The sequence below is a fragment of the Triturus cristatus genome, chromosome 2_1 (genome assembly GCF_964204655.1).
Source record: "Triturus cristatus chromosome 2_1, aTriCri1.1, whole genome shotgun sequence".
NCBI lineage: Eukaryota > Metazoa > Chordata > Amphibia > Caudata > Salamandridae > Triturus > Triturus cristatus.
In genome coordinates, this window is record NC_140581.1 from 660358947 (window position 1) to 660381715 (window position 22769).

The following is a 22769-nucleotide window of genomic DNA, read 5'->3' on the forward strand; positions in this document are numbered from 1 at the left end:
TGTTAGCCCATTACCATTTTTTTCAGTATATGGCTCTGTATTGCCTTAAAACTGTTCCGATAGGTTTTTCGATTCTAAGATTGTTTTTTTCACTGTCTCCTTTTCTTCTTCCCTGTGATTGTCTTGCTTGCTCACCTTCTTATCATTAAATACAGTAATGGAGTTTTACTAATATCTGCATTGTGAAAAGGACTTGTGGAATTAAATGCAAATGATGTAATTGATTGCAAACCTTGGAAATTTGTCAGCTCCATACTTGGCCTTCTGCAATCCGGTTTCTGTTGTCTATAATGGAGTTTCCCAAACTGTGGTTCAGATTTTTTGTGGGTCAGGAAAGTCCTAGCAAAAATAAATATGCCTTTAAATTCTGTGCTTATCTTGTCACATTTCCCATGCTTTAAAGACAGAGATCAAATGTCTTTCTAGATATTCTGACAAATTTCTGCTTAGTCTTTTAACATGGTATTTGTGTTTATTGTGCTTTCTCTGACAGCAAAGTGAGAGGAGTTTTTAAAGTGAATTAAGTAACACATTTGCTGGATTACAGGGAGTGTGAAAGGAAATGTTGTAGGGTGTCTTTTTTTTTCTAACACACAATAAATTGCAAATACCTGTAAATGAACTGTATGCATTCAGCCGTTAGGAAACCAAATATGAATTCTGAAGTGTGCTGGTAACAGATGTTAATAGGATCAAAACAAATCAAGACACTTTACTTGGTGATGCCCAAATGATAAATATTCACAGAAACTCGATTTCCACTCATTATCATTTGAGTGCTACATAGTTTTATCAGTAAAACTGTATCTCTCTGCAAATTTAGTGTCCACTTCATTGGAAAAAATGCAGTCCGTATATTACAACACTCTACCAGACAATGCTTTAGTCAGATTTATAAATCGCCACATCTCATGTCCATGTCCATTAAAGGGAAGTGGGTCATGAAAGTTTATCATTCTAAAAAGTTTAGGAACCACTGGTCAATAATAGTCTTTTCTACATTGTGGTGTAATGACTTGAGCTAGTCGTTGCAGGTGGGGCCCGGCAATTATATTTCATTATCAGTCTTTCCCCCCATAACGATAGAGAAAGGCAGAAAAGGATAAAGGGGGAGCAAAAGAAAGAAGAGAAAGCAGAAAAACTTGCAGGATGGAGAAAGTGGGACTGGGAGAGTATGGTGGTGATGAGAGGCATGAGGTGTAATCAAGAGTAGACAGCCCTTGTATTTGTCGAACCCTACATTCGGCAGAGGCAGAAGTCTTCTAAGTATAACTTTGCTCGCGTGCCCTCATTCTTTTAAGAATTAAGCGGTGGCTGACAGTTCAAGATATTGGATACTACACCACGTTAGCATTACTATGTGGCAGTGTTTGCACATGCTTCATATTTTTCTGCACTTTATTAATCCATTAAGCAGCATTTTTGAACAGTTTCTATTGTCCTTTGCAGCAATTTGTGTTCCTGGTTTATGTAGTTTCATTTTGTTCACACATGCTTGCATTGCACTTTGCTGAAACCTGTTTCTAATGACTGAGTTGTAATGCTTGCATTGTTCCCATCCTTGAATATTTGGAATTGGTCCCCTTTTGGTGTACTCAAAAGGATTTAAAAGCCTGAACCCTTATGCTGTTCGCCACTCGGCCATTCTTAACAGAAAACCAGAATGACAGATCCTACTACTGCTGCTGCATAGCTGTCAGAATATTCGGAACGGTTTGTTTCTTTGCTGTTAAATGCAGGTCCTCTTCAGTTTCAGTTGCATTGTTAATGCTCAGTCTATTCAGCATCTGCCTCACCGAGTTCTCTTTGTTTTTACTGTTAGGTTGTTGTGCTTTTGTTCCTGTTTGTATTGGTTTTAAAGCTGTACCAGTTATTGTTTATGCTACTGGTTTTTATGGTTTGATTATATGCAACAAGAAATCCAAGCATTGCATAACATACGGTTCATGAGTCGTACATAATCGCGCTCCATGTCTACTGTTGCTGTCCACGGGTTAGATTGCATATTTTGCGCCCTTGTTGAGATAGCTCTACTTGCCTCTCCCACGTATACAGAAAATATATTATGTAACAGATATCTGGCCCAATGCGATTATAACCATGTAAGGTCGAGGCCCTGTTGCACTCGAACACCAGTCATTGTCCACTTAACTGTGCAAAAGGCTAATGTTGGAAATTAAGGTTTTTGGGTTGGTTGTTTGACCTACCCAAACGTACTTCAAACATTCATATCTATATTGGGGGAAGTTAGCATTTTTATCCTTATCTGAATCAGAGTTATATGGTTTTGTCAAACTGTATTATACTTTACGTGAACTTTTAAATTTTTCAGTTGAATCTGTATTTTTAGGTCTTGCATACCAGGAAGCGCAGGTTGTCTGTTTGCACAAAGACCTATTGCCAAATAACACTAGGCTTCAAGCTTGCCTCTTCTTAGAATTGGTTAGCTTTATTGTCACTTTCCCTTGCTTTCCTCTTTATTCATCAGCTTGTGTGGGATTTACTTCCTCTTTTCCTCTTGTGTTTGCCACAAAGAGTAAATGTAGTATAAATATTGGGGCCCTGACCCAAGGACTTTAGAACTCTTTTGGATCAAGGAACATGCCAAGCAAAAGAGCTGGAGAAGCTGTGAGGAGGAACTACCTGTGTGCTTTGCTGTGTTGGCCTACAGTGGCTGCTTCTGTCTTGGGCAGAGAAAGGACTGGACTGAACTTTTTGCAACTTATTTGAGTTTCTCCAAGAGCTTGAGGTAGAGCTTGCCCCCCTGTTCAAAAAGTCTCATGAATAGCAAAGACTTTAAGTTAATCTGCTCCCATCACCGGGAACTGTGTGTTTTGGGCTGCAACAGAAGAAAAAGCAACCCGATGCCGTCAATGACGCCACTGCCGGCCCTGTGTCCTGAAGGCACCGCAGCGGGCACCGGTGCACTTCACATAGCAACCCTGGTCTCTTTGACGACTCCACCAAGCTGCTGCTTGCACCGTGACCTGTCTGCACCTCTCTGTGCACTACCTCGCTTCACACAGCTGCCCAGTTATTCCCAATGACCACGCTCCACGTTGACATTGACGCCGCTACTTGCACTATGGTTTGCGGACACCGCTCGTAAGTTACACTAAGCACTGCCCCATCCCACACCACAGCCTTGGCCTGCCAGTGCCAACGACTCTAGTTCATCAGCCAAAAACAGTGCTTCAGCAACGGCGACGCTGCTGCTTACCGTGACCTGCCAGCACCGCACCACGTCGCACCACAGCCCTGGTCTTGCCGATGCCGCTGGACAACTGTCACCAAGCTGCTGCCTCCACCGCGACCTGAGGACACCGCACAACGCACCACTGCACTATTGACTGCATACCCGATGCCCGCCAACACTCTTGCCTTCAACCGCACAGAGTTCGATCTGCAACGCTTGTGACTTCAAAGGTTTGATGACTCCTGCACCGACCTCCGGGACCGACGCCTGCTGACGCTAGGTCTTCGGAACTCACCGCCAGATCTCCGCCGCCCTACATGTCTAAAGGTAATTTTTTGCTGGTCTTCCTGACACTGTTGCTGGCCCGCAATACCGCGGTCAGCCAGAACTGTTTGGATTTGTTGTTCACGATGCTGTGATAGCCCTTGACGGAACTATCGACTTAAGGGAACTGTATTTCTGATAGATACATCTGCCTGTAGATTCCTCACCTTTTGAGTTACCCCTTGCGCGATCCCACGTCACAATGGGCGGCTCCGCTTGCGACTCCGTATGATGTCATCGGAGCCATAAGACTACCTCGTCGGCAGTGCTGACGTCAGTTCCATTTTCCGCGCTGTCGACGTGCAACGTTTTTTTCTGGGACTCCATTTTCTTTGTGCATACTTTGTTTCTGCTGTTTCCCGTGGTCCAGCAGTGCTATGGCTACAACAAAGAGGTTGAGATTTAAGCCTTGCAGAAAGTGTGGGGGCCATATGTCCATCACAGATCCCCACGATGATTGTCTCTGGTGTTTGTCGACGGATCATGACGTCGAAGGGTGTTCGTCTTGTCGAAAGATGAATCTGAAGGAGCATGCGGTGAAGCTCTTCATTGCATGGGCAAAAGATGAGAAGAAAGGTCGTAAGAGATCCAAGTTGAGGTCGACTTCACATACCTCGAAGTTGAAAAAGGCAAAACTATAATCGCTGACCTGGCTCTCATCGGTCTTCGAAGGGCAAGGCTTTGAGGTCGGCTTCTCCAGTTTAGCAGTCTCGCACTAAGATGTCATTTCACCGTCGCCCTCTCCTCCTCCACAGGCATCTCCTGCTTGCTATCAAGACGCCGAGAGGTACCCTGACGCCCAGGGATTCACCGGCTCCGAGAGAGTCTTCACTGGCTCCTGTGGCGTCACCTGTGCTGCAGCCTCATCCTGCTCGACCTCAGTCGGTTCCAGACCGAGTGGTTCAAAATCCGCATCCACCCTTTCCGGGTCCAGGAGCGGATCCCTCTCATTTCCTCAATGCGATGTTTGGCGTTTTTGCAAAAGCAGCTTACCCTACCGGCGGCTCTTTAGGCCCCGTCGTTCCGCTTGCATTTAATTTGATACCAAAGGGGATGATGGACGGAGCGTTTGAGCAAATCAAACACTCACCCCCAGTCAACTGATCTGGGTTTAATCCATCATCACTCCACCACCCCAGTTCAGACATGGCCATATGCAAATCAGTCTGACCCTGTGCCTCATGGGAACAGGCCAGCCCGAACTGCCAAGCCATGTCTTCCCTGGACCGGAAACAAGCATCCTGGGACCGGTTTCGGGTTCATAACCCTCATCAGCCAGGCTATCTTGAATACAGTGGCAAAGTGAGCAAGGGACCCACGTCTGGGCATACCCTGCCAACTTAGGGCGAACAAAGCGATACCAAAGGGGATGATGGATGGAGCATTTGAGGAAATCAAACACTCACCCCCAGTCAACTGATCTGGGTTTAATCCATCATCATTCTTTAGCTCACACCACCACCAGTTCGGGCTGGACTGTTCCATTGGGTGCAGGGTCAAGACTGATTTGCATATGGCTGGGTCCAAACTGGAATGGCATGGTGAGCAAAAAAACGATGGATTTAGGCCCAGATCTCTGTACTGGGGTGAATGTGTGACATTGTTCTGCATTGTGTCCATCAACTGTTGCATTTCATTTGGGCATTCCCTAGCAATATGCCGAGGCACCCTTCATGCCTTTCATGCCAGCGGCTCCGTCATGGCAGTTTCGGGCACCGAGGTTTTCAACACCAGTTACTCAGTTTCCAGCGCCGTCTGGAGTTGGGCCGATGCCTTCCCGGATTCGTTTGGTGCCGTTGCCAGTTTCTGAAGGGCCTTCGAAGCCGGCGCCGCGCCTGGCACTGCCGACACGGATACCGAGGATGCGCTCCAGAAGGGAGGCCCAGAGGCTGTTGAAGGAAGAAGATCAGGCTGCAAAAGGGGAAATCATCGACACAGTGGATGACTTTGAGGGCCTTCAGGAAGCCAGTGGCTTGGACCCTTCCCCGGGATGGGAAATTTCGTCCCCTAAAACTTTGCCTTCACAGGATGTTGCTCCTTATCATTCAGTTATCAGAAAGGTGGCTTATCTGTTGGACTTGCAGTTGCCCACAGCTGAAGTCATGTCAAATTTATTGACTGAAGTGTTGAATTCTCCATCTTCTGTGGTTTAGCCTTTGTTGCCTTTTAACGAGGCTTTGACTGAGCCAATTATGGAAGTGTGGCGGAAGCCCCTATCTTCCCCTGCGGTATCGAGGGAGGTGGTGAGGCAGTATAAGGCTGCTCCTAGTGATCCAGCCTTTTTTGTGAATTTATACACAACAAAGAGAACGGACATCAAGAATCACCAGGCAGTAAGCAATAAGAGGCAGCACATAGCAGGCTAATTGCAATGTATACATCGTTGGTTAAGAGTAATTGGGCTATAAGGGACTGTGCACAGTACATACCATAGGGTACCGGGCCAGAGGCTGGGTGCAGTTGACATTATAAAAAGTGATCCCCACCCAGCTCTGTAGCAACAGTACCGTTCAAGCAGACTGGGTCACATGAATATCTGTGGCCAAAATAATTGGACTAGCACAGTTGCATCTCCAGGATGCCCACATGGGGTGGAGAATGCAGAGTATTAACAGTCACTAAACAGTAGGAGCCCCAAGGGAGAGAGTATACTAAGCTTGTAAAGGTCCCCAAAGAACACCAATCGGTATCTCAGTAAGGATAGTGCAGTCTGCGGCTAACACTGTAAGCCCTAATATAATGTAGCCCCTTGTTAAGGTTTGCCCAGGTGTGGCACAGACCGGCTGTGTTCATCGTTCCAAGGGTCACCAGCGTATACATATACGTATCAAATAGTGCCCGAAACTAATGGTCGGGGTGAGACCCCCAGATCTGCTGGCCTGCAAAACAAAAGGGGGAGGAGAATAGAGGGCAGAGCCCCACCAATCAAAGATGTAGAGAGGGAAGAATGAGAGAGAAAAAGAGGAGGGGAGAGAGAATGATGCGGCGTCTCCTTGGTGCAGGGAAGCCCCCGGGAAGGGTGGGCAAATGCCCTGGGCCTAGGGCCATGTCTGGTCATATCGCAAGAGGGGTTCGGGTCTCTTCCCCCAATTACCCCATCTCGTCCTCACAGGGTTCTGCCCTTGGGAGTAAGGGATCGGCGAAGAGTTGTAGGGCTCTCAAGCGAGGGGCAACAGATCGGGCATGTTCCAGTTTACAGAGGTGTGAGACTAGAGGCTGCCAAGTGCACTCAAATTTAGCATCAGTGTGGTTAAGTCTATGAGAGAGGAGCTCCATCATCATGACATGCCATAGTCGAGTGAGCCACACTGAGGACTGGGGGGGGGGGGATAGGCCTTCTTCCAGTGAAGCACTATAACCTGTTTTGCAGCAGTAAGCATGTGAAAGATCAAGCGCCAGTCCGAGTGTGTCATGGCTTTGAGGGATCTTGGACAGAGCCCTAAAATTGCTATCCTCGGGTCACTCGGTATAGGAAACCCCACTGCCTCCCTAATGTGACTCATTACCTCTTTCCAAAAGATTTTGATGAGTGGGCAGGACCACCATATATGCATGAAGGAGCCCTGGGCAGCCTGACCGCGCCAGCAGAGAGGAGCAAAGCCGGGGAACGTATTTTGGAGTCTTAGGGGGGTGTGGTACCAACGAGTCATGATTTTATACGCCGTCTCCTGCTGTGCAATACTTTAAAAAATGCGCGGAATATCCCGCCATAACTGCTCCCACTGGTCAGGGAGAATATCGTCCTCGAGGTCCAACTGCCAGTGGTGTGGGTAGGTGTGTGGCGGCACTACATGTGAATGTTGAAGTACCTTGTATGTCCTGGAAATCAGCCCTCGGGTTCCATCAAAAGATTGGACTAATGTCTCAAAAGTGAGCTGGCGTGTGGCACCCTCTGTGTAGGAAGGGGTGTGGAGCCAGTGGCGAATTTGAAAGTTTTCGAAGCGCGCTATTTTAGGGATATTAAAATCCTTCCTACATTGCTCAAAGGGTTTAAAAATTCCTCCTTCGAATAGTTGTGCTATGATACGGCACTCACCAGCTGCCCACGCAGCTGGTGAGATGCCTAGATAGCGGATGGAGAGTAGAGAGTGGGGCCCATTGGAAGGGGATAGCATCCCCCAGGTCCTCCAGCTGCCGGGGGGTAAGGGTAAGGTTAAGCGCCTGTGACTTGGCAAGATAAATTTTGATTCCCGAGATCAACTCAAAGTGGGAGAGCACATAAAGTAGTACGGGGAGAGAGCTCGCAGGGTCTGTAAGTGTCAAGAGGAGAATATCGGCGAAGAGGGTGATCTTATGTTCAACCCCCCTGAGCTGTAGGCCCCGAATTTCTGCCGATTGGCGGGTGGCTATCGCCAGGGGCTCCACAGCAAGAGCAAAAAGTAGAGGTGATAATGGACAACCCTGACGCGTGCCCCGTTGAATGGAGAGGGGTGGGGTGAGGAGACGGTTGACTCGTGTCCGCGCCGATGGTCACCGATGGTGCCCCATATGGGGCCATAATTGGCCGGGCCCAGACCTATTCGCTGCAGAACCGCCCGGAGAAAGGACCATTCGACCCGGTCGAAAGCCTTCTCGGTGTCAAGAGAGAGAAGGAAAACCGGTATATTACGGTCTCTGACTTTTTCCACTAAGTTGGCCACGCAACAAAGATTATCTACTCCCTGGCGCTCCTGGATGAAGCCCACCTGGTCGGGCTCGATTAGGCCAGGGAGATGGGAGGCTAGACGTTGGGCCAGGATTTTGGTATATAATTTAACGTCTACATTAATAATGAAATAGGGCGGTATGATGCGTACAAAGTTGGATCTATCCCCGGATTGGGGATAAGCGTTGTCTCGGCTCCGGCCATCGTCGGTGTGACAGACATTGTGTCTGCAAAGGAATTAAAAAGACGCAACAACAGGGCCGGAAGAAAGACGGTAAAAGGGTAATGTAAGGCCATCAGGGCCTGGAGATTTCCCAATAGGAAAGCTTTTTAACGCTTTTTGGAGCCCCTCAGCCGTGATGGGTTCTTCCAGTTGTTGCGGGAAAAAGGGGTCGAGTGGCTTCCAAGGGCAGGAGGCCAGGAAAGGGTCTATCTGGTCCACACAGGTATCGCCCCGGCCATAGAGAGAAGAAAAGAACGCACCAAATTCCTGCTGTTTGGCTTGTTCCGAGGTAGCCCACTCCCCCCCTGGCAGAGCGATCTTGAAAATATGGCCACGGGACACCTGGAGACGAAGACGACGTGCTAGCATGGAGCCCGTTACCTTCACCATAGAATTTTTGTTTTAAGGCTAAGAGGGAGTGTTCCGCCTTGTTGACTCGGAGAGTTTTAAGTTGGCCCCGGAGCGAGGCGAGCTGCTTCCGTGTCTCAGTAGAAGGTGCCTTATAGCTTTGTCGCTCCAGCGATTTGATGTCGCAAACAAGTTTATTTTTCACCAGGCGGGACTCCCGCTTGCGGGCGATGGAGATGGAAGTAATAGTGTCTCGGATTGTGGCTTGAAGGCGTTCCATAGGACATGCCCGTGAGTGTCCGGGAGGTCATTAGTGGCAAAATATGTTTGTATTGCCTGACGTATCTCGGCCACGTCTACCTGGTCCCGAAGGACATGAGGAGGTAGGCGCCACCTAGGAGCTGAGCAGGGTTGCCTGCCCACGCCTGCCAGAGTAATTTCTAAATGGGCGTGGTCAGAAATGGATATATCCGAGATCGTTGCGGATTCCAAAGAACGAATGAGAGATTGGGACAAAAAAAAAACGAATCATTGCGGGAGTAAGAGCGGTGGACATGGAAATAATAAAAAGTATAATCCTGCGCCCCTGGCTCCTTGTAGCGCCATGCGTCCATGAGGCCCAAAGCTTCAAAGTCTTGTTTGAGTGCTGCAGACATGGCACCTGTTCCCTGGACAGATGAGGAAGTACGGTCCAGGCTGGGGTCCCATACTAAATTAAAGTCACCTGCGAGGATGATAGGGTCAGGCTCCTGGGAGAGTGAGGTCCGAAGCAAGTCCTGAAGGTATGCGTCTTGTGCGTGATTGGGAGCATAAATAATAAGCATCGTGAGAGGCTTGCCCTGCATAAGAAGTGTACGTTTTTGGAAGCGTCCCTCCTTATCGTGCACGGTTCGAGTAACCTGCATGGGAGTGCCTGCTTGAAAAAGAATAGCTACCCCTGCTGTTTTTGTCTGTGCGGAGGCCCAGTATTGTGTGGGGAATCTGGCGTGGGACATGCACGTTGTGTCCGCGTGTAAGAGATGAATTTCTTGGAGGAAAATAACGTCTGGGTCCTGCAGTGTAAGGTAGCGCCATATTTGCCTCCTCTTATTAGGAGTATTAAGGCCTTTTACATTAAGGGAAAGACATTTAAGATGTGTCATGGACCATTACAGGTGAGGTGAAGCACTGGTAGGTATGCAGGTCATCACACCTCTCTCTCTCCCTGAGCCCAATTCCCACAGAGCAAGCGGTGGTCGTGGGGGGGGGGGGGGTACGGGGGGTGGAAAATTTCGCCCCAGCGGGAGACAGGATAGGCCCCCTCCCATGTCCCCAGAAGCCCCAGCCAAGGAGATAGAGTGCCCTGAGGTGTGTGTATTCGCTCCCCAAGAGTCCAGATAAGGAAGAAACAGAAAAAGGAAAGAGTGAGAGAGACAGGGGTAGGAAAAAGACAACATGTCAAACAGTGGAAAAGCCAACTGGGCCAAAGAATACCATTCCAGTCCAGGAGCGGCCCAGTGGTGTGAACCAGGGCGGCTCTGAGGAAGTCACTCCCCATAGGGACTAAGGAAATGGTGGGGTGGGCCATTATGTTTGAGAGAGGGCAACCGCTGTCTGCCCCCCATTGGCTGGCCTTCTACACTAATATCGGAGAGGCACGGGGTCCTCCCAAGGAGTGGACTCAAAACCCCTTAGCATAGCACAAGACCATGTTTGTGCAGCACAGCAGACGGCAAAAGAGCAGAAGTCTGCATCCCTCAGAAAGCCTCCCAACAGTTACGGACGATCAAGAGGGTGGCAGCCGGCTGTGGATCATGTCGCAGTGGTCAGTCTGTGGAGAGCCCCCAGGGGACAAGACGTTGGGGATGGCCAGAGTGCCAGGGCATCCCCAGCAAAGTCAAACATTCACGTAGGAGGCAGGAGGCTGGGTCGGCAGGAGGAAGAGGCAGTTCCCTCCCACTTCAAAGAAAGCACATCCCATCAAGGGACCACCATCCCAGCGCCTGAGCCAGAAGGGAGGATGGCCCCGACTTTGAGCTCCCTCCCTCCGAAGATTGTGAGGCCTCTATTGATTTCAGATGGTGGATAATGTCTTGTTTGGCTTGGAGTGCCATTGCGCTGGCTTTAGAGGCTGTAGTGCGAGTAGGCTGTACCGTTGACCACTCTGGACGCAGAGGAGTCCGGGACTCAGAGTCAGCAGAGGTAGGGGTGAAGGGCCGAGGTTCAGGCGAGATGCGAAGCAGTTGGGAGGCCTCCTTAAGGGATCTCAGAGACCTGCGCTTTCCCTCCCATTGGAAGATCAGAGCAAAGGGATGGCCCCATTGGTATTTAATGTTGGACAGTTTGACGGTCGCAGGTTTCAAGTCCCTGCAGTGGCTCAGGGTGAGCGGGGAGAGGTCTTGAAAAATTTGGATGCGGTGACCCTCATACATCAACTCTTCAAACAGTCCGAGATGCCCGTAGGATCGCCTCTTTCTCCGTGAAGAAGTGGACACGGGTCAGTATGTCAGGAACCAGGTTGGCTTTCCCACGTGAGGTGCAACTCGGTGTGCCCGGTCAAGCGTTGGAGGAGAGGCGTCGTCTCCGCAGACCGCCTGGAGGAGGTCTGCAACATAGGACATGATGTCCTGACCCTCCGCTCTGCGTGGAACTCCCAGTATGCGGAGGTTATTCCGGCGACTTCTGTTTTCTAAGTCCTCCTGCTTAATTTGGAGTTTGACATGTTGTTCCCTAAGCACCGTCACGCGGCGCCAGAGCTCCTCCTGGTCCTCCGTTCGTGAGTCGAGGGAGCGTTCAAGGTCGTCAACTCTTGTGCCGATTTCAGTAACATCACGTCAAATGTCCGTAAGGTAGGTTTTGACCTCCAGTTTGAGAGAGCTGATTTTAGATTTTATCTCCTGGAGGAAATTGGACATGAAGGCCTGGGTGATGGGGATGGTTTCAGCGGACTCTGGCTTGGCGGCCATCATGGAATCCTCCTGTGTAGTCGCCGGAGTAGTTTTGGCTCACAGATCTGCCACTGACTTGTCCTTGGGTGCTGGCTGTACCGCGGCTTTCCCCGATTTGTTTCGGGAGATGACGTTGGCAGGGGGGGTGCCCAGCCCGCAGGAGTCCTCACTAGCGTCCAGCAAAGGGACTCCACTGCCACCGACAGGGTACTTTGCTGTCAGGGATCTCTCGGGAGGGAGATCAAGAGGGAGCGGCCCAGAACGTTGGGGGTGGCGCCCCCCGCTGCAGGATCCAAAGTGATTCCCAAAGGGTGGCCTGTGGTCAGGACCGAGCCCCTCGATACTCCGGGCTCAGGCGGGTGTGCAGACCAGGAAGCTGATTGCGTGAAGGCCCAAGCCCTTCAATACTCCAGGCTCAGGCGGGTATGCTTGGAGGGCCCCAGTAGAAGCACAACTCTGGTTGTGTAAGATGGCTGACCGCGTCTTCTCCCAGGCGGTCTTGCTAAGCCCTTAGGAGGGAGCAGATAAGTAGGGAGCCGTGGTGTCAAGGCAGGCGACGGCTCACTTGGTGATGCTCAGCAGGGCTGCAAGGGGTCAGTCAGTACATGGGCCCAGGTCCTTCGTCACTCCAGGCCCAGGCAGAAGCACCGAGAGCAATCAAACCCCCCCCACCCCACTGAAGCAGGGTTTCCTGCGCGCAGACACCTCATCTGCCCCCCGACTAGCACACTGAAGCCAGTGGGGAGAAGGAGAGAGGCAGTTACAAGCGCCTAGCCACGACAATGCCCAGGGCCCAGTAGAGCGCTGTTAGTCTGCTAGGTGAAGTTTCTGGAGCTGGCCTTCCCGGTTGCTGCGTGGTGGAGGCCCCAGAGGCGCGCTGTAGCCGGTGTGGTTGCCGGGAAGCTGCGTGTGTGGAGGCCCAAGCCCTTCAATACTCCAGGCTCAGGTGGGATTGTTTGGAGGCCCCCAGGTGCAGCACAGCTCTGGTCATGCAAGATGTCCGACCGTTCCCTCTCCCGGGCGGTCAGGTAAAGCCCTTAGGAAGGAGCGGAGAAGGATGGAGCTGCGTTATCAAGGCTCGGTTGGCGATGCTCAGCGTGGCTGCAGGGGGTCAGTCAGTACATGGGCCCAGGCCCTTCGTCACTCCAGGCCCAGGCAGAAGCGCTGAGATCAATCAAAACCCCTCAGCTGCAGTGGGGTCCCCGTGCGCAGTCATCTCGTCTGCCCCCTGGGCAGCACACTTGAACCAGGGGGGAGGATGAAAGAGGCATTTTCTAGCGCCCAGCGACGATAATGCTCAGGGCCCTGTAGAGCGTTGCCAGTGTGTGAGGTGGGGTTTCTAAAGTTGGGCCTCCCGGTTGCTGCGTGGTGCAGGCCCCAAGGGTGCACTGGAGGGCCGCGGAACAACGTGGGCAAAGTACTTGTTACCCAGAATTTGTGCTTCGAGTCAGGATGGTAAAGGGCGTGTCCCTCACCGTCGGCCCAAAGGAGAGCACTGCAAAGCAGCCCCTGCACAGACCCGATCCCTTCATTACTCCGGGCTCAGGCAGGGGACACAGGCCGTGCAGGGCCCCAGCGTCGATATGGTCGCTCTGGCGCAGGTATCCAATCTCCCCCCACTCAATCCGCACAGTCCAGGGGGGAGAGAAACAACTAAGTATTCCCGGTTTCTGTGTGTTTCCGGGACCCGGGGTGCGCTGGCGTAGGATGCAGCGATAGGTCTGTGTTGCTCCACCCCTGGGTCCCGCAGTCACTACTCGCCGCCGGTTCCCTTACGCAGCCCACCTCACCTCTGGGCCCCCCACGTGGGCCAATGAGCGTTCAGGGAGCTCTGTGTCTCGCTGGCAGGTTCTAGGCGTAGGGCGCCACGCGGCCCTCCACACAGGGCCATCTTCAAGCTGCCACTGGTTGTCTAGGGCTCCCAATGAGGTGCGCAGTCCGACACAGGCCGTCGGGGCAAAAGGAGCACCCCGGCAGCACCACGTACCCCATCCACCAGATCTGTCGCAAGTCCCGGGCCCACAGCAGGACGTAGGTCTCTCCTGCGGCCCCCGGCAAGATGGCGGGCGGGAGCGTCGCGGCGGGCCTTTCCCTTCTCTCTGGGGTTATCGTCGCCAGCAGGACCCTGGTGCACCAACCAGGATATGCAGAAAGCTAAAGCACGCTGGAGGGGGGCACCGACTGCACCCCCCATGCCTCTGAAAGCTCAAAATAGCCCCTGGCCGGCATCTGGAGGACGGAGCTCTCGCAGCGCACGTCCTACTCCATCGAGGTCTTGGCCACACCCTCCGATCCGGCCTTTTAACCTCCCCTTCCTGGAGTTTCCACCTCCTTACCCTCCTCGTCAGGTCTGCTGCTCCTGGAGCAAGAGGCTCTGGCTTTGTTACAGAAAGGTGCACTACAGGTGGTTCCAGAGCAGGAGTATGTTCAGGATTGCTACTTCTGGTATTTCCCGATTCTCATGTAGGACGGTCGTTTGGGGCTAATCCTAGACCTCAGGATTTTAAACTTTTATCTCAGGCAGGAAAAGTTCAAGATGTTGACCCTAGCTCGGGTTCTTCTGGCGCTGCAGCAGGAAGACTGGATGGTGTTGATCGATTTGCAGAATGTGTATTTTCATCTTCCCATCCTGAAGTCACATCGGAAGTATCTCTGTTTTACGGTGGGATCTCAAAGCTACCAGTTTGCGGTCCTTTCGTTCGGTCTCACTTCCGCACTACGGGTCTTCATAAAGGTGATGGCTGTGGTGGCAGTACATCTCTGAAGGTCAGCGATTCCGGTTTTCCCCTATCTGGACGAATGGCTGTTCAAAGCAAAGTCGCCAGAGATGGTGCTGCGTTACTTGCAAGTAACAACAAAATTGTTGTTCAACTTGGGTTTCTCGATAAATGTACCCAAATCTCACCTGGTGCCCTCTCTGATGTGGTATATCAACAAGCAGGGAGGGGTAGGTTCATATTGTCTCGGCAGAGTGGCTCTGTGGCTCTGGTCCTGGGTTCAGGGTCATCAGATTTGTGTAGTTGCAAATTATCTGACTGGAATGTTGAAAGTACTCAGTCGGCAGTACTCAGCCGGCAGTACTCAGCCTGCCACGAGAGGAGGCTTCACACTGAGGTGGTTCGCCGCGTCTTCAGGTTGTGGGGGTCTCCTCAGGTGGACCTATTTGCAACTTGCAAGAACACGCACTGCCCGTTATTCTGCAGTCTTCAGTATCCGATGCAGTGGCAGGGATAATTGGAGGAGGCATTCCAACTGGATTGGAGCGTTCGGCTTCTTTACGCGTTTCTTCCCATACCCTTGATTCATAGGGTTCTGAGGAAGATTCGCCAAGACCAGGCCCAAGTCATAATGATCACCCTGGATTTTCCAAGAAGGGTGTGGTACACCGACTTCCTTCACCTCTCATCGCACCCTCCGCTCCGTCTCCCTCTGAGGGCAGAACTTCTCTTGCAGTCGCAAGGGCAGGTGCTGCACCCCCACCTCCAGAGCCTGCACCTTCATGCCTAGAGATTGGACTGGCAGCCTGAGTTCTTTCTCTCTCCCATCGGATGTGGTGGATGTTGTTTTATCGTCCAGGAGACACTCCACCAAATCTGTTTATTCTTCTAGATGGGCCAGATTTGTGAAGTGGTGTGGTGAGAGGTCCATTGATCCTTAAAAGGCCCATTTATCGGAATGTCTTAGTTTTTCACTTTCTTTGGCCCAGCAAGGTTGCGCTGTGGTGATGGTTAAGGGCTACTTGATGGCTTTGTTGACTTTCCTTTGTTTGCCGGACCAGCCATATTTGTTTAAGTCCCCCATTGTTATGCGGTTCATTAAAGGCCTCGCCAATAGGATTCCCCCCCCCTCCCTTCATAATGCCTCAGTGGGATTTGAATTTAGTTCTTACATTTCTGATGAGGTCTCCTTTTGAGCCTCTTTATAGTTGCCCTTTGAGGCTGTTTTTTTCAAGACTATTTTTCTGGTGGCTATTACCTTGGCCAGTAGGCTAAGTGAACTGCAGGCTCTTAGTTCTAAGCCTCCTTTCACTACTATGCAGACAAGATTGTCTCAAAATCGACCAAGTCACACCTCTACTGAAAAAAACGGGCTCCGCCACAAACGATCTGAACAACTTCAGACCCATCTCCAACCTCCCTCTCCTAGAGAAAATCCTAGAAAGATGTGTTCTCCGCCAACTTACCCAACACCTGGACATCACCAACCTTCTTGACCCCCTCCATTTGCGTTTCAGAAAAGGATGCAGCACAGAGACAGCGATCCTAAATATAATAGACAATATGCACAAATCTCTTGACACAGGTCATTGTTGCCTACTCATACTTCTGGACCTATTGGCAGCTTTCGACACGGTTGACCACATACTTCTCATTAAGACACTCAAAGAAAGGGTTGGAGCGGAAGAGGTGGTCCTACAATGGTTCACTTCTTTTCTACAAAACCGCACCCAGAGAATAAAAATCAAAAACTTCTTGTCGGACCTACTCCCTGTTAGCAGGGGTGTCCCACAAGGATCAGTTCTCTCGCCACTGCTCTTCAACATCTATATGGAACCACTTACCACCATATTAAAAAACAACATTCCCTTCCACCTCTATGCTGACGATACCCAGATCTATCTGAAAACCTCCTCCATTGAAGACTTTCAGAGACTGAATGGCACTCTGAGAGAAGTCCAGCACTGGTTATCACATAACCACCTGAAACTAAACCAAGACAAGACAGAAATCCTCCTCATCTCCAACAAGGAGAAGAACTCCCAAATCACCGACTGGTTAAAAGCTATTGATGCTCTCAATCTCAACCCCACCCCAGATCATTCTGTAAAATCGCTGGGAATCACTCTGGACCCTAAGTTAGACATGAGTAAACACATCAAGAACAATGCAAAGAGCGCCTTCCTCAACCTCAAACTACTCAACAAAATAAAACCCTTCATCCCCCCCAATGACCTCAAACAAGCCACTCAATCCCTGGAAAGTTAGACATGAGTAAACACATCAAGAACAATGCAAAGAGCACCTTCCTCAACCTCAAACTACTCAAAATAAAACCCTTCATCCCCCCCAATGACCTCAAACAAGCCACTCAATCCCTGGTGCTGTCAAGACTGGACTACGGAAATGCAACCCTCACAGGATCAGCAAAATCTCACCTAGCTACCCTCAGATCAACTCTGAACGCAGCAGCTAGAATGGTCACCGGAGTCAAGAAATATGAACACATCTCGCCTGCACTTAGAGAGCTAAAATGGCTCCCAATCGAAATGCATGCCAGCTTCAAAACTGCCCGACTCACACACAAAGCGCTGCACACAGGAAATCCCGCCTAGCTTGCCTCAAAACTCCAGAAGGCCGGTCAGACAAGAAACCTAAGGAGTACCAACACCCTACTCCTTATCCCTCCTAAAACTCACAAACAGAAAACCGCATCTCGCTCCTTCGCAAGAAAAGCGCCAAAAATCTGGAACTCCATTCCAATCCATATCAGGACCAATCCCTCCTTCCCAATTTTCAAAAGGCAGCTCAAGGACCTCCTCCTTAATCAATCTCTCACGAATGGATAGCTAAAGCCTAACTATTTTGAAGCCTGCCCATAGCAGCACTCAGACACGCTGACACTAATGACCTTACCTCATTAATCTCGCCTAGAGCCACAGTGCATCAGACTTTTCTGTGAAACGTCATAAGACACAGGACACCCTACTACGCTAAGATATCTTATGAAGGACAATGGGCTCTTTCTTTTTTTCTTTTCAAAGATATTCTGCGATACGTCCTGACTCACTGTACATATTACTGTGTAAATGTATCTTTCTTGTGATAGTGCTATAAAGCGCTCTGATACCCTCAGGTCTAGCTAGTGCTATATAAAACTCTTAAATAAATAAGATGGTTCTTAGGACCAGGGCTGCTTTACTGCGTAAGGTGGTTTCTCCTTTCCACCTGGGACAGTCTATTACATTGCCTACCTTCTATCCTCCCCCTCACCCTTCCAAGGAGGAAGAGAGACTTCACCGCCTGGACCCTCGAAGGGCGATCAGCTTCTGTTTGTACAGAACCAAGGACTCAAGGTTGGACGACCAGCTCTTTGTTGGCTTTGTGGGGAAGATGAAGGGCAAAGCCGTCCCCAAGAGAAAGCTATCCAGGTGGATCCTCTTGTGTATCAAGATATGCTACGCCCTGGCCAAGAAGGAGCCTCCTGAAGGTATCAGAGTTCATTCTACTAGAGCTAAGTCTTCCACATCTGCTTTGGCTAGAGGGGTTGCTGTAGTGGACATTAGTACGGCTGCAACATGGACCTCCCTTCACACTTTCGTGAAGCATTGTTGCTTGGATTCTGAAGTAAGGAGGGATGGCCATTTTGCTCGTTCTGTGATGCAGGATGTTTTGGTATGAGTAGGTGGACACCCTCCTCTGGGAGCGGGACTGCTGTGGGATTCAATTCAAAAGGTGAGGAATCCACATGCAGATGTATTCATCAGAAGGACAAGTTAATTACCTTTGGTACCTTTTTTCTGGTGGATACAGTATCTGCCTGTGGATTCCTCACTGACCCACTCTCCTCCCCCTTGTCCACCTTCGTATACCGAAAAAGTTGTCATTGTTTGACATAGTTATTTTCCTATGTCTTTTGTTTGTCTTTTGTTGGTTGTTAGGAAATGCTTTCTTTCTTGAGCTTTTCCTTTTTATCTATATACTGTGTGTATTGTGTATACTCTAATTATGTTGCCGGTCCACTCGTTCGCCTCGAAGGCAAGGAAAAAATGGGTGGAACTGATGTCAGCACGCTGACGAGGTCTTCTTATGGCTCTGATAACGTCATACGGAGTCGCGAGCTGAGCCGTGCCATTGTGACGTCGTTGTCGACGTGGGAGAGCTAAGAGAAAAGTTTCCGTGGAATGCTGGTGCAAGGGGTAATTCAAAAGGTGAGGATTCCACAGGCAGATACTGTATCCACAAGATATGCGTTACAGAAGGTAAGTAACTTATTTTGTAAGTCTAGTTTTGCTCATTGGTATTTATAAGAACTGTATGGTGGATTTTTTTTAATCGTTTTTGGTCTTGTTTTGCATAGATAAAATATTGGATATTTTTCTGAAACTGGTGTGGTGTCCTTCTGTAGTGTTTTCACTGTATTACCGTTGGTTATGTGCAAATGCTTTACACACTGCCTCTGAGATAAGCCTGGCTGCTTGTGCCAAGCTACCAAGGGGGTGAGCAGGGGTTATTTTAAAAGTGTATTCACCCTAATCCTGGCTAGGAAGAAGGGTCCCTGTTTGGATGGGGTAACATCCTGCCAACTAGAGACTCCCATTTCTAACAGTCAGTCTGCATAGTATTCAGACATTGTTTAGTTTATTTAGGCAGCACACATTCTTCACCTATTTGTAACATTTACTAGTTGTGTAATTGCATGAAAACATCCTGTCTAAAATAATATCTCAAAGAAGGTTGAAATACCCACCTATTATAATTTCTGAATTCTTTGGTATGCCAAGAATTCTTTTGTTTAGTGTTGACCTGAATTTCGTGTCGTCTTTGTAGGAGTGTAAATGTGATTTTGTATGATGCGTTAAAAAAACCAGAAAAACTCCAGTCAGTGAATGAAACACATCAAATTGTATTTGGCATACAGGAAAACAAACCACCTATACAAAGTTATCAGCTAATTCAGTTATTTCAGCTGGCCCTTTTCTTCGTGATATGACAGTTATTTATGTATTTTCTGGTTAGGAGAAGAAGGAACGTGTTTCAAAGTTTGATACTCTTCGCCACTCCATAGCTGGCATTATAAGATCGCCAAAGTCAATGTTGGGCTCATCCTCGGTAAGTAGAATTTACCAAGTCTAGAAAGTAATTTGATGGCTAAAATTACTTTTCTGTTCATTATTGTCTTGTGCTTCAGTTTATATGCTAGTAAACATGTTCTCATTTTGTTGTTAGCTTTTAGAATTTGTAAATAATTTGTAAATAGTCTGAAAGATATAGTGGTTGTTTAACAGACTTCTAGAGTCACAGCAAAATACAGTGTGCATTAACACTAAATCCAAGTTACTTTGGACTGCTGAATTATTTGAAAGTTACTGTAAGCATTATTAATTATCATTTTGTTAACAAGCAAAGTTATCAAGAGATTTTTATAGTGTTCCATAACTTCTCACCAACCCACGCTTTCGCTTTTTGTTCAGTTATTCGTACAAATAAATGCACATTTTTTTAATAGGTACATTGTCAGGTAGTCATTCTTTTCTGCCCTTTTCTCCTCTTCGAATCACGTTGTGTTGGTTTTTATTTTGCCATTATGCTTCAAAATCCACGGCAAATTCTTTCCTTTTCACTCTCTGAAAGCTTTGTTACATAATTGATGGGTTGTTCTAACTGCCATATTATGGGCTACCCGTTAAAGGGATCAAATGCACAATAAAGAAAGATTACCTACTACATACCTGCCAAAATTGTTTTAACATTTTTGTTAATTGGTCCCCAGGTAAGAGAGTCCCTTCTTAATAGTTCCTGACAAGCATGGTCTTTTGTCTCCCATGTTTACTCTGTAGTGGGGTGCCACTTTAAGCTCGGGGTGTCATGCCACATAAGGCAGCCAGGGGACTTGAGGAGCAGATGCCGGTAGGTAGGAGTGAACACTAAATATTAATTATTTTGCTTTCCTCGGGCGTCACCCTGGGGCATGTGCCCATTGAGAATATGATGCACAGTCCAAAGAAAGAGCCCCTGCGCAGATCATATGACTGAATGGCTACTTTCACTGCCAGCTAGCAATAACTGTTTCTTTTTCCTGGGACAAAAGGCAATGAAAAATCTATATCTTCCTTTGCATGTTTGCATATTCCGTATACACCTCATTTGAGAGCTGCAGCCCTCAGTCTAGCTCTTTTATCGTGCCAACAGGATCTGAGGGACTGGGATGGTATCTACTGTTTGAGTTGTGCTTTTGAGTTTTGGTAGCATTGGATTGTATATATTAAATGCACCAAAAGACCTATTCGTGTGCAATGAGTTCTTAGTTGTAAGTTCCTACACCTTTATCAGCCATTATACATTTCAGACAGAATTTACACATGTATTGCAAATGAAGGTTCTTGACTTCTTATGTTGGGTGAATGCTTTTTGTTTTCTCCAAACTCCTATTTTTTCACAATTTACATTAAATGATCAAGCAAAGCATTTCGGCCTATTTTAGGGAACTTTCTGAGGAAATATTTGTCTTATTGTTCATAATAATAGCATGCACTTGCTAAACAACCTATCCTTTAGTGGTAAATTCAAGCCTATTAAAAGATGTTAAAAACGTAATTCATAAATGTAAACCATTACCATAATAGTGTACAATGCAAATGGGTCAAATCACATGCTCGCAATCCTTTTGAAGCTTCCCAAGTCGCGTTTCTCTAACTTGAAACACAATGAGCAACGACACATAGATTACAACAAAGGAAGAACAGACCATTAAAATTAAGGAGTGTACCAACAAACAACAGGGGCATATCAAATTTCATGACCACTACTAATTAAAATGACCCTTATCTCCACTTGTATCCACTGAAAGAGATGCTATTCAGTAAAAGAGAGTAGCCAAGTGCAGGTTTACGAGTGGAGTCCAAACAGCAGCAGAAAACCAATAGATAAGTGGATCATTTTATACCCCCTCACACAAGTATGTAAGTTTAATTTTTAATCAAGACTTTACTACATCTTCAGTAACAGGATCGTGCAAAACAATAACCAAGAGCCAGTAAACATGATATGCACCCCATTGAAAGTGTAGTCAGTAGGTTCAGCTATAGATGGACCAAAACGTTTCCACCCCAAAAAACCTAAAAGTAGCTACTGAGAAGACTGAGAATAAATGTGCTATTTAACTTACAGATTTTCTTTACTCATTTCAGCAAAGATCCCTAAATCGTCCTCTGGTTGTACAAATACGTTCTCACAAGGGTACTTAGTGTAAAGTTTTCACTCTCTCCAAGTTAGTCTGAGATCCCTCAAATTCATCGTAGTTCCAGGGATTCTTTCAACCAGTGATGCAGGTGCTGTCAAATAAACCCAAACAGTAATGGAATGTGAGAGCATCTCCATAGCCTGGAGAATACTGACTCTTCGCCCAGGAAGCTATCAAAAGGTAATTTTGCTTTTTTCAGTAGCTCACCATTTTTAATTTGGCAGTCAGCAGCAAACGAGCTAATAGGATTGTATCCGGATTAGTAAAACCTTCCTTCTTCAAAAATGTACTCCCAAAATTAAAACAGCGGTGTTGCGTGGAATTGGGTCACCCAAGACAACTGTGATGTCTTTAGACTTTTATCAAGGTATAAAAATATTCAAAAACACAAACATCAGATGCATAGTTAATTGCATTCAGTGCCACAGTTTCTCCAATAAAGACCCTTGATGTATTTGTAATTTCAGAGGAAGTCAGTATCTCGTCCTTCGTATCAGCAGGTTAAAAATGGGTAGCCCATGTAGTAACATTGTCCCAGTTTTTTATTTGGGAAGTACTAAATAGACAGACTCATTCTAGACCTTTCAGAAATTAACCAGTGACCTAACACTTTGCAAAGCTATATTGTTCTTGGCCAAAGTGCGCTTACAACTGGATTTGATCTACGATTTTGCACTCCTGTCTCAAAACATGCACTTGTACACGCTCTTTGGGTTTTCAGAACTTTTTACTGCTCCATAAAATAAGGTTTTTTACAATGGTATTACTCACTTTCTCTTAACTTTGAAGTACTTGCTTCCTCAGTTGAACCTCTAGCTTTATGCCTACTTAGTCAAGGCTGTTTTTTGGAGGGCACTCTTGATATAGCTCTTATAGTTTGTTCAGCTGAAATAGTTTGGGGCCTTGTCTTGTGGTTTGCATCAGGAGCCCATCTGCAAGAGAGTGCACTTTTATTCTAAATGGATAAATGAATGAGTTACAAATTACTTAATTTTTTTGTCATCCAGAGGCAACACCAGGCAAGGCATATTTCTCAGTTGTTCAAGTGTATTTACTGAAATATTGGTAACTCAACGGATATGATAATTGGATGCCAAATATTTTATATATTTGTGAAATTCATCCTATACAGCCGCAGTTACTTTT

General features: G+C 47.9%; 1 protein-coding gene across 2 annotated transcripts in view; it reads left to right on the forward strand.

Moving 5' to 3' along the window:
* FER (FER tyrosine kinase) overlaps nt 1-22769 on the forward strand; it is a 1023934-nt gene that overhangs the window by 420618 nt on the left and 580547 nt on the right. For both annotated transcript variants that reach the window (XM_085632578.1, XM_085632580.1), the window contains exon 10: nt 19400-19492. In XM_085632578.1, the coding sequence (XP_085488704.1) occupies nt 19400-19492 (93 nt within the window). The remainder of the gene's footprint in view (nt 1-19399; nt 19493-22769) is intronic.